Genomic DNA, 12,162 nt, shown 5'->3' on the forward strand with positions numbered 1-12,162 from the left:
TGCCTGTGCATGAATGTCTTTATTTTATGATATATAATTTATCTTCTGTCTATAAATGATCCTGTAAAGGCTTCTAACAGATGGGAATGAAGGCAAGAGTGGATGGAGAGAATAAAAGCAAAAAAATCTTGTGGGAAACAAAGCTTGATGCAGTTCTGGCCTTAAAAAATGAAATTGGCTGAAGAAGCTGAGAAGATTCATGTAAGATACATAAAGTATTTGTAACAAGTATAAGGTTAAAATTAAATCATAATTTAATCTTCTGCTCTTTTACTGGCAGTGTGGGACATGTTCAAGAGTGTTCAAGAGTGGCTGTGTATATCTCTCTCAACAAGATGGTTCAGACTCTAGTTTTTTATATCAAGGCTGTTTCTTTAGACTGCAGAGAAAGACACTTCTAAAGGACAAAATGTACAGAATTAGCCATTAGAGCAACTACATATCTTTAAATATCCACTTCTCTTTGGAATTGAAGTAGCTGAGTTGGATCTACACTAGGTGCCCCAAAAGCTTGAGATGTATCAAGACTTCCCCCTGTGGTTTAGCACTTCACTACCTGCTGGACTTGTTAATCTTCTGTGTTGCAACTACTAGAGGTTAGAGAACTTGCACAAAAGTGAAAAATTTAGATTCAATTAACTCAAGAAGTTGCAATAGCCATATCTTCCACCTATCCAGGACATACTCATAAACCAGATTAGGGAACAGGATGGGTGGGTGGTACTCTCCTTTCGACCTATTAAAACTGAGTAGAAAAGAAAAATAAATAGAATGAGGAAACCAGCGTTTCTGTGGAGAGCCTGAATATAATCTTCAGTATGAAAGCAGGGGAGGACATAAACCAAGGAAGTAATCTGGACAAAAGTTTTGACATTACCGCTGTTGTTTTTTCCTCTCTACTGAAAGTGTGTTTTGTGTTGAACTCAATGCATTCTGTGTGCATGACATTGCCTCTGCAAGCACAAAACTGATAGAACTCTACTGGAGACCTGGGGGCTATTTTAATTCTGAGCAGTGTAACCTAGCTGAGATGTAGTCATACAGCTACCTGCACTGGGACAATTTGTTGTACACACACCTGCTTTGATGCTTTTCAGGCTGCCAAGGAGGCAATTCAGTTTCAAGTATTTCCAAACTGAAGAAGTGATCAGTGTGTCTCTGTTTTTTGAAAACATCTTTTTTTGATGCCCTAATATTTCCTATTTTAAATTTCAACTTTCAAAGTAAAAAAAAAGATACATAGTCCTAGAAGGAATGGTAGAAAGTAGAGAAAGAAGTTCTGTATCAGTTCTTATGTGGGGTTGGGGTGAGAGATGGAGAGAAGATATTTAGGCCTCAAGTTTTTCCCATATTATAAAGATACCTTTTTTTCTTGTGTTAACATGATTTTAGTTTCCTGTCTTATATCTTCTGACTGCCAAGAACAAGGAGAACAGATATAGTAGTCTTTGTTGCATCTGTGGAAGGCATTACTGGACAAAAAGTTTGTAGTTCAGAAGGGATTTTAGTGTGAAGAGTGCTGAAATTCATTTCTGTGTAACTGTGAATCATTGTGAGAAAGGGACCTTTATTCTCCTGCAACTTAAAGTGAGCTACCACTGTGAGACACATGAAAAATTATTCAGACCTCATATCTTATTAAACTGAACTACTTTTGTTACTCCTTGATTTTTAGAGCAGCTAATTCTGTAAAAGTTACAGGTAGTTATGTTCCCAGTGTAATAAAAGTACCCAGAATGCACAACCATAAAACATCGTTGTCCTCTCCTCTAGTGTAAAACAAAGTAACAGACAAATGTCAAACAGACAAATCTCAAACCAAGTGTGCAGGGGGATTCCAAAGATGGGAAAAATTAGACTCAGGGCATATTTCTGTCTTATATACAGATCCTCAGCCTACAAATGACCATTTAAAAAAGTAGGTCCTGATGCAATAAGATAAGGTGTAATGGTTTTAAACAAAGAGACAGGAAGTTCGGACTAGAAGAAGTTTTTTATAATGAGGGTGGTGAAACACTGGAGCAGGTTGCCCAGAGAGTTGATAGATGCCCCATTTCAGGAAACATTCAAGATCAGGCTGGATGGGGCTCTGGGCAACCTGATCTAGTTGAAGTTGTTCCTGCTCACTGCAGGGGGGTTATACTGGAAGAGCTTTAAAAGTCTCTTCCTACCCCAAATATTCTATAATTCTAACAGAAAAAGGAATCAAACCCAGACTGTCATTGACAACTATTCTACAGCTGAGTATGCCATTGCATTAATGTATGGAGACAGACTGATGTACACACCATACACAATGTGCATATATATGTTCAAAGCCTTCCTTTAAAGTCTAGCAATTTCTTGTCCTTCTTTCTTATTATCCTAATTAAAGAGCAAGTTGTAAGGGTGACCCATGCAAAAGAGGATCCATGAGGCCAAAGTTCTTTAAATACTATATTTCACTATTTGAAAACTGTTCTATCAGAAATTTTCCAACCCACTCCAGTTTTCATGTTTCAGTAATTATAAGAGCTGGTTCAAAACCACAACACCCATTAGAAATAAATCCCACTACATATGAACCATAATCTGCAACGTGAAACTATTTGTGTGCTGGTCATTTCAGTTAAATCCACAAAAAAAAACCCGTTAGATATAATGATATAACCCAGGAAAAATACTTGCACTAAGTGCATTGAAATCTATGGAGTCTTATTATTGCAGTGAATGCATGATCAAATTTAGAGTCAATTCACTTATGAAGCTTACTTGAATGTAAACCTTCAGGCAGACATTTCTCTTTAGCATTTGTTAAAAGCTTGGCACTGTGGGACTTTTTATCTCAAGAAGGGTCACTGAGATCTACCATAAAGTGTGCATTTTTTGTTAATATGACTTATTACACGAATGTATGCATTTTACCCTATAACATCCTGGGGTTCTTTACCCTATTTTTTATTTTCTAACCCTTACACTGAACTGTTAGTGAAAAAGAAAACTTACAGCTTGTGTATTTGATAAGAAATTTAAAAATACACATTTAAATGCCAAGCATTGTTACAGATTCTGTGTATGGGGCTTAGCTAGCCACTTAACTACCATGAGTTGGATTTTAAAAAATGATAAGGCTTCACAACAAAGGATATTTTATGTTTAATGGAATTTTTCATATGCAACACAGTTTGTTAAAGGTATTACTTGCAGTGATTTCAGTTTTGAAAATCCCATTAGGAAATTATGTCTCTTTAGGAACCAAATTCTTTTGCTTTTGGACACCACTTAATCTGAAAACCCTACAAGACACTGCTGTGCCAGTTTAATTGGAGATCAGCCTATTTGGTTCCGAGAGAAATGGATATGTTGCTGATGATATTTGCATATGAATGTGAATCTACACAGAGGTCCTTTCACAGAAGTCTGAAAACACCTTTCTATTAATGTACCTGTGTGAGGTTTGCATTACAAGTGTTCATGCACAATGTAGGTCAAGCTCTGCTTTCATTCACACGGCTGTCATTTTGGAGATTGAAAGGAACTGAATTATTTCATTGGTGTGATAAAAGGCTGTATTGTGTATATTTCCTGATGTATTATCCTGATGTATTATTGAAATGAAAGAAGGTGTTGCTCCGAGTACCTTCCTCAGCACAATAGGAAGACAATCCTGATTGTCTTTTCAGTCTGGTGTTGTCCCTGAAAGCAGGTTCATCTTATTAAAAATTTTGAAGCACTGTCAATCTTTTCTTAAAGAGTATATTGTGCTATCCCTCATTTTATGGTAATATCTGCAGTTTTCTCTACAATTATACAGATACTTTGCAAGGTGGTTCAGAGTGAGAGTCCATGCGTCCAAAATACATGTGTCACATTTCTCACCTAGTGTTGCTTTAAGTGAGAGGACAATTTATTTGTGATCTCTAAGGTGAAAGCATCTAATGGAAAAACGATGTAAATTGAAAGACACTAAAAAACGTCCAACCCTAACAGTGACTGCACAACACTTTATTATATCTCTACTTTTCCTCCAAGGGCCAAGTTACCCAAAGGCACTTAATAAAACAGATTATCTGAAGCTGACATTGCAGACAGACTTATGCTTTATCTCCAAGTTAATGTGATACTATTGGCCTGTGTTTGAAGTCATGGCTGACGACAGTGTCAGTGAATACTCTGCAAAGGCAATGAGCAGGTTTTACTTTAGTAACTTTTTCAGTATAATGATGATTACTGAGATTTCCTACTTAGTTTAAGAAAACACACAGAGTTGTAAAGTAAAATTGATGTCTCATAGAATATTTAATAAAATGTAATTTCCTAAGAAAAATAAATATTGAGCAGAACTACAGTTAGTATTTCTCATACACTATCTGAATACTTCTTCAAAGAGAAATTTCTCTGCTGTTCTTGTGGAGTGGTCATTGTAATTTTCTTTTATGGGACTATGGAAGACCAGAGCAACTTTCTTTTTTAGGTGATCACGAAGAATAGAGAGGCTCACTCAGAAACATCAGATTTCTTCCTTTGTATTTATAGGAGACTGAGGTTGTGATCTGATTTCACGGTTTCCTTATTTTCTGATTTCTTAGTTAGGACTGTGACATATTAATACGTTTACTATGTGCCAAAAGAGCATTATGACTAGAATTCATCAGCAAGGTGGAAATGTTAAAACAATGACGTACGCACCCAAAACTCAAGAATATTTAAGCTTCACTATGGAGAAACTAATTTCCTTTTTTTCCCTTAACCTTGAAACTCAAGGAGTATATCAAAGATTTCATTAGATTCTGCATTATGCCTGCTGCCAGTTCCGCCACGTTGCACACACTACTGAATCACCACATGGCATATTGTTGTAGGGGCTTCTGTGTATTAAAGTAGATAATACAAGACTAATTCTACTGTCACTTCTCTTTTCCTCTACAGACATATCAGTTTCTTTTCTGAAAATGCGGTTGCTACTGCATCTCAATTACTTTTTATGACAAATTTAACAAATATTATGTTAACCAACATGAAGTAGCCATACTTGTCTATAATTAAAGGCAACCTAAGTCAAGGGTCTTTCTGATGTATGTACAGAAAAGGAAAAGTGCTGTTGGTTCCCTTTCTAGCTAGTATTTTTTAGTTAATTGCTTTGTTTTTCTTCTTATATTAAATCAATGTAACAATGATTTTTATGTTGTTGTTTCTTTCCTTCCCCAGATGTACATCCAGACAACAACACTTACTGTCTCCATGAGTTTAAGTGCTTCTGTGTCTCTGGGCATGCTCTATATGCCCAAGGTTTATATTATCATTTTTCATCCAGAGCAGAATGTTCAAAAACGGAAACGGAGCTTCAAGGCTGTAGTGACAGCTGCCACAATGCAAAGCAAACTGACCCAAAAAGGAAATGACAGACCGAATGGCGAGGTCAAAACTGAACTGTGTGAAAGTCTTGAAACCAACAGTAAGTCATCTGTAGACTTTCCCATGGTCAAGAGTGGCAGCCCATCATAATAGATGTACGTTCACAAGAGTGCACTTCCTTTAAATAATAAACTTTATTCTTTTTGCTGCTTGTTCTGCATGAGTCCAGAGATGTGTCAGAATTCATGTATTGCTGAATGCAGGAATGCCTGGAGTTGTTTCAAACAAACTATTTTTCACAGGAGGCTAGTAAAAAGGAAAAATGAAAAAGCACAAGCTGATTTTGGAAAGCCACATATTTTTAAAATTGTCTGGCTTAGCTAGTGCTAATTTGATGTGTTGTGCATTGCTGTGCCAGTTGTAGTACATCCTCACAATTCACGAGATGTATTTATGGTCATCACTGTATATTGAAAACTCAAAGGCTTTTGAAAAAAAGTATAATGAAAACAGCTAACATTGGTTTTATTTTGCAGTCAGATATGGAAGTGAAAATTATGCTTTTTACACTTCCACCTTATATTTGCTGAATTCTTAATTCATGAGTCACAACTCATGAGTACTAACACTTCCCAGAATAATGCTCCCCATCCAGGTTTTTGTTGTAGTCTTACTCATCTTGGTAGAAAACTGTGATAATACATATACAGTTTAACCATTACATGTTCTGATATGTCATGGGTTAATAAGGGAAAAAAGTTCTTTCCTATCTCAGAAAAGTTCTTGAATATTGTCACATCTCTACATTGCTCTGGTATAGAAGAGGTTATAGCTTCCATTTCACCACATGACATATAGTCTTATAAACTGGACTTCACATTAATAATCAATATGAGTACAGGCGGTAACTTTGCCCCCAGAGTTTAGTAATAACAGAGAAATCATTGCTACTCCAATATTGGAGTAGTAAAGGTTTCTATTTAAGAGTTAGAGGTCACATGGGAATGAACAGCAGCTGTTACAGTTAAAGACTATTTTCTAAGTCATTTTACTGCAAATGGGGGTGTGGTGATGGTAAATTTTTATTTCTTTTTGATGCTGTTGACATGAGCTTGAATAGTACCATTTTGGTTAAGCATATTGAGACAAGTCAGTACCAAGTTTGCAGAAAAAATATCGTACTTATTTCAAGAAAATGTGGCATCCTGCTGAATTCAATCAGAGTTTGCCTCATTGAAGACTATATAAAAGTAGTCTGTAAGTTTGCCATAGTATAGCTGATTATGAATGGAGGATACTGAGTACAAACCAATTCACTTGAAAAATCTTTCAAAATATGTAAATCTGCTACACTGAGCTATGGGTTTATACAGCTTCAGATTATGACACATGACAAAGAAAAACTAAAAGATAAAGGCAATGAAATTATTGTGGATCAAACAATAGTGTGCAAGTATTAATAACTAAATAATTCCTCAAATCTTCAGAAGAAAATTTATTTCAAAAGAAAATTCAGAAGGGAAGGAGAGGTGGATTTTGCTGAGTTTGCTAAATTATAATTTATGAGGAAAGTTCAAAGGAGGGATTCCGCAGTAGAGTGAGAAAGATTGTTAATGAGAAAGTCTTGGGTATCTGATGTTTATCTGCTATACCTAATTAAGAAATGCTGTGCCTGCTATTCCTTAAAGTATGATTATACATAATTCATGGAAACAGCTGCTATTGGAAGCAAGTCTGTTTTCTCCAGTAGTGTGATATATGCAGGGTAATGCTTATTTACTGTTCTCTAAACCTGATTTTAACAGCAGCACATCTATATAATTCTGAGCTCAGTAGGAGTATATCCTGACTAGGCTTTGATACAGGCATCATAATGATTCATAGGGAAAAATCAGAGTCAAGTCATTTGCACTCCAGAGAGCTGTCCCTATGTAACTGAGCTTTTTGCCTCAAGATGGGTTTCTGTCTTCCCCAGAATTGTTCTGTTATAATCTGGATTCGATCAGGTTACCTCTTTTCTGCCAAAATAGTTATTGTCAAAACTTTTGGAGGTTCATGTGAATTATCAGTGCACAATGCCACATAAGTCCTTTTTACTAGGTTAGTAGCAACAACCTGTCAACATTGCAAAATTTCTTATTGTGCTGAATCTATATGGGGTTGATCTTTCATTTCACTGATAGTATATGAAGTATATGAATGAATAATGATTGCAAAAATCAGATTATTCCTAGTATACCAGAAGTGAGTATTAAGTGTTTCCCACCATTTTCCAAGCACAAATACTGGTAGTGATAATAATGCTCATAACTAGGTAACAAATACTATGAGACAGCTCATCAAGGTAATTCCTTTTGTTTCCCATCCAGAAACAACTCAGTTATGTCTTATTTGTCCTGTTCCATGTAACAGACTGTTCCATGCTGTCCCCCACATGAATATAGTCATGTTTGGGGGTTTTTTTTGGTTTTTTTTTTTTTTTTCATGGGAATACTTTCATATTCGGTGGAAAACAAATCATATGTGGGAAACAGGATGAAAAAAAAAAAATCCGGATGCAATTACAGAAGGCATACAATGACAAATGCTTCAAATGCATATAGGTCAGATCACAGTAATCATTCTAAATTGCTTTAGATACTCTTTTATTTTACTCTTTTTCTTTTTGTCTCATTCCAAAACCCATGTAGTAACTGGAGCTAGAAAAGAGTGTTCATTCCCAGAAATATTATGAGCCAAGTCTGTTACTTTTTCTGGCCATCTACACTTGCCAAATGTGGTTCATGTTATCACTGTGAAATGCTAACAGTCTTAAAGAGCAGGACACCAGCTGCTGAAGCTTTCAGATCCCCAAACAGGAATTGTAGGCTTATTACAGTGAACTATAAATACACTTGCAATATTTAACAAGTCAAAAAACAATATTTGGAGATAAGATTAGGTTTAATACATTTCAAACTACTATCTACTCTAGCTTCCTGTACTCTCATTTTTTAAAGTGACAGCACTCAGAACTCAGTAGGTTAATTTTTGTTTCTTGACCAATCCTAAATTAATTCTGTTAAAACTATTAAGTCTCAGATATACTATGATGTTACAACACATTAACAAGTTACTCTAAACCAGCTGAGGTGTAATAATTGCTTACTTTTGTATTTTGACCTTCTTGAAAATGTCCTCAATTCATCTTAATGAATTGCGACAGATCTGATATGTTACACCTCTATGGGCTAAAAACATACACATGTAAAGTTATCATAGAGCTCAGCTGATACAGGGTAATGTGCTAAGCAAGCTTAATCTAATCATGTATCTGAGCTTATTTTTTGAGCAAGGGGAAAAAATAAGCTTTGCTCCTTCTGTTTGCAGACGTTATTTCTTAACTGGGAACTAAATCCTTTTATGCTCTAAGGCACATGGTGCCATTTCAGCAGTCCTGCATTATTTTCATATGGAACTTAACTGGACAAAGGAAAAATAGATTCCTCCCAGAAATCCAGCTGTGGGAGCATGGGAGAGTTCAGATGGGAGCAGTACATCCCATCTGAAAGATCTGAAAGATGTAAATGAGGCTATATTTGCCTCAAGTGTCCCAGTACATGCAAATAAAGCCGTTTCATGTTGGTGCTTCAATACTACAATAGATTACGTGAAAGACTTAATGTGCCAAAAGCAACCTTTTTGTGAATCAGCTCTTCCAGACACAAAGTACTGGCAATACCTGTGCAAGTGGATGTAAAAAATATTACATTTTGCAGCTTCCTTTTGATTATTCATTTTAATATATACATTCCTCAGTAATAAATATTATAGTGATATGTAAATTGTAACAGTCTGGCCATGTTGTGTCTTACAAAATGTCAAATGCAATATTAGAATCAAATTGCTCAGTAGCAAAAGGAAAACATTTAGAAAAACCAAGCAGCAAACTTATTTATACTACCTAGTATTATTTTGCAGCAAATTTAGCAATCTTTTATTTAATCTAATTTTTGGTGTAGGAGAGAGAAACTGTCATTTCTTGATTTCTGTAGTCTGTTCTTCTCAAATCATTGGATTGTTGGGCTGAATTTAGGAGTTAGCATGAAGAATCCTTTTCTGCTTATCTTCTCAGCTGTTCCCACCAGATTCTATACAGAAAAAGGAAATTAAAGGAAGGAAGTAAGGTATGGGAATAGAATTAAGATCTTTGAATCTATAGACCAGATAACTTTTGTGCCATCACTTTTTTTTCCATCCTGCCAGCTGCAGTCTAAACCGCCATAAGCAGAACCTGCCTGTAGCACACAGGCTATAAAACATAGTTGAGAAGCCAAATTCCTCTTTATGCAGTAAAATAGGTGGCATAGACCTTATTATAGAGACAACAATGTGACTCGTTACCCCAGCAGTCTGATTTTCCATATACCCAACTGGTTTAAAATTAGGGAGTTGCCTGTGAAACCTAATGTCATCTCTTCCCTTTCTCGCCACTACATTAACACAACAATGGACACCTGGACCATATTTTGTACAGCAAAGGGATAAGATATAAGGGCTACAAGCTGACACAAAATTTCATGTAAGATTCATGGTCAGTCACTTTTACAATAGCAAAGGTATTTAACTTTCTCAACATATTGCCTCATTCTGAACAGGGGTATCAGCTTTGTTCAAAGGAAAATGTGATCAGCTGTTCATCAGAATAAGGAGACCATAATGGCATGGCAACTCTAAAATACAGCCCAGGCTTTCATAAGCATTTCTTCTGATTCACTTATGCTTTGTGTCTGAATGATCTCCAAAGAATATGTGCTGTAGCACTAGTTATTAATTTTTTTCTAACTTAGAGAAGTGTTTCCCTGTTAGGCTTTGCTCTTTTCAAAGAGCATAAGCCTCCTTCTAGATGGACAAGACTCCACTAGCTGCAAAGCTTTCTTTGCCCAGTAGAAGAAACAGAAAAGTCCAAGCTTTAAATTGAAAAATATCTATAGAGAAATCAGCTAAAATAATGCCAGACACAGAGTATGCTGAAATTCTGTTATGGGTATGCTAAAACCACTCATCATTGTTCCTCTCTTTTGACTTCTGCTTCCCCAGCAATAAACAAGATCAGTTATCATCTAGAATACAGAACCTGAAATCCAATTTACTCGCTACTTGCATACAAGCTTGAACTTTCTTACCTTATTCCATGAACATGGGCCATATTTTTAAGAAATGTAGTGGGATGCTGCCTGAGTTCAAATGCTAAATATGGGTGGATTTTTTTTCCTCCTCTCTTTATTCTAAAAATCCTGAACTTTGTTTTTTTCTGTTGTTTGTTTTTGGTTTTTTGATTTACAGCCTCTTCTACCAAGACCACTTATGTCAGTTACAGCAATCAGGCAAACTGAGCAGGGATGATATTCACTGGAAGACCTGCAGGATGGGATCTTGCAAACATAGACTTAACCACCACCAGAATTCAGTCTTGGAAATATCAGTAGACTACATTGAAATCAATAGTCTGTATCCTAAAGGCCAAGGATTAAACAAGAGGCAAAAGGCAAAAAGAGACAGGGGAAGGAAAGTCCAGTTTTATAACAGAGTGTCAAGCTTCTGAACTGTTCACTCACAAAAGGAAGCAAATCACAAAAGGAAAACAAATGTTAGCTCATGAAAAAAAAATGCTGTTGAAATAAATCATGTCTGATGTTATATTTGTAAGTACTTTTTTGTGATTGTGACAATTTCCTTTCCTGTCCTACATTGTTCAACTTGTAAAAGAAGATGAGTTTGTTTCTTGTGATGGCTGACTGAATTAAGTCCTGGGTTATGCTAAAATAAATGCAATGGTCAACGCATGCTAATTTTTATAAAAAATAATTTATTTATAATAATAAAGGAATGTTTTGCAAATGTTGAGACTTGTTTTGTTGCAGTTTTAAAGGAAAAAAGTCCTTACACTGTTGTCTATTGTTTGTTTAGAATGTGCAGTAAAGGTGGGTGTTCAAATAAAATAATAATCATGGCATCAGAAGAATGCAGTGTAAACTCTAAGCATGTGTGTGTGTGTATGTGTGCACATGTGCGTGTATGTACGTGCATGCCTGCATGCATGTGTGTGTGTGTACTCTGCAGTGTGTGAATTTATTTGTTCAAAGCTTTGTGACTATTTTTTCTAATGGAAGGATTTTTTTCTCCCTTTTCACCCTCAAAGTAAGCACATTTTATATGTTTGTAAAGTGAAGGAGTCCTGATGGTAATTATTTTGTATGATTGTACTATATTTTTGAACCTCCACTAATAATTTTGATCCTTTTCATTTCTGGAACTTACAGAATGTAAGACTTTATGACAGCCAGACTGGATTAAGCTGAAACTCTATTCAGCCTAGTATCCTGTCTCTGACAGGGGAATGTAGCAGATGCTTATCTCAATAAAGGTGACTTTGAAATAACAGGAGAGAAATCAATGGAAATTTAGAAAGCAGTAACCTAGTGGATATATGTACTATCACCTTCTAAACACAAAAATCAAAAAAATAAATGTCCATCTACAATCTTCAGATCTTTTAACTCCCATGTCAAATGATTGTGTGTGTGTTAGAAATGATTATTCAACGAGAGAGATAAAATCATGTAGACATCTGTCATGTTAATGAACCCCTCCAAAAGTTTTAAACTCAAAGGTAGTTTAAAAAAAGAGTTAGGGACTTTCCACTTTGTTGCTATAACTGTGTTCTTTAAGACTTTTTTGTCCCATGCACTACTTAACCATTCATCAAGTCAATGAGGCTTCACAATCAGTTGATTATTTTATGTTATTTCTTCTGAATTAGCCTTACAGCTCCTTCCTCAAAGGAGT

The 12,162-nt window shown here is 35.6% G+C and overlaps 1 protein-coding gene across 8 annotated transcripts in view; it reads left to right on the forward strand.

Annotated features, from left to right (window-relative positions):
- The window catches only part of GRM8 (glutamate metabotropic receptor 8), a 339,445-nt gene extending 327,582 nt beyond the window's left edge, over positions 1-11,863 (forward strand). For 7 of the 8 annotated variants that reach the window (XM_061372937.1, XM_061372932.1, XM_061372941.1 and 4 more), the window contains 2 exons: positions 5,188-5,489; positions 10,660-11,863. In XM_061372937.1, coding sequence (XP_061228921.1) covers positions 5,188-5,484 — 297 coding nt within the window. In that variant the 3' untranslated portion in view covers positions 5,485-5,489; positions 10,660-11,863. The remainder of the gene's footprint in view (positions 1-5,187; positions 5,490-10,659) is intronic. The other variant, XM_061372933.1, reaches the window with a different exon arrangement.
- The last annotated feature ends 299 nt before the right edge of the window (positions 11,864-12,162 follow it).

The sequence above is a fragment of the Neopsephotus bourkii genome, unplaced genomic scaffold (genome assembly GCF_033783945.1).
Source record: "Neopsephotus bourkii isolate Nb327-2 ecotype Australia unplaced genomic scaffold, CSIRO-AGI_Nbou_v1 NB_1624, whole genome shotgun sequence".
NCBI classification, from domain to species: domain Eukaryota; kingdom Metazoa; phylum Chordata; class Aves; order Psittaciformes; family Psittacidae; genus Neopsephotus; species Neopsephotus bourkii.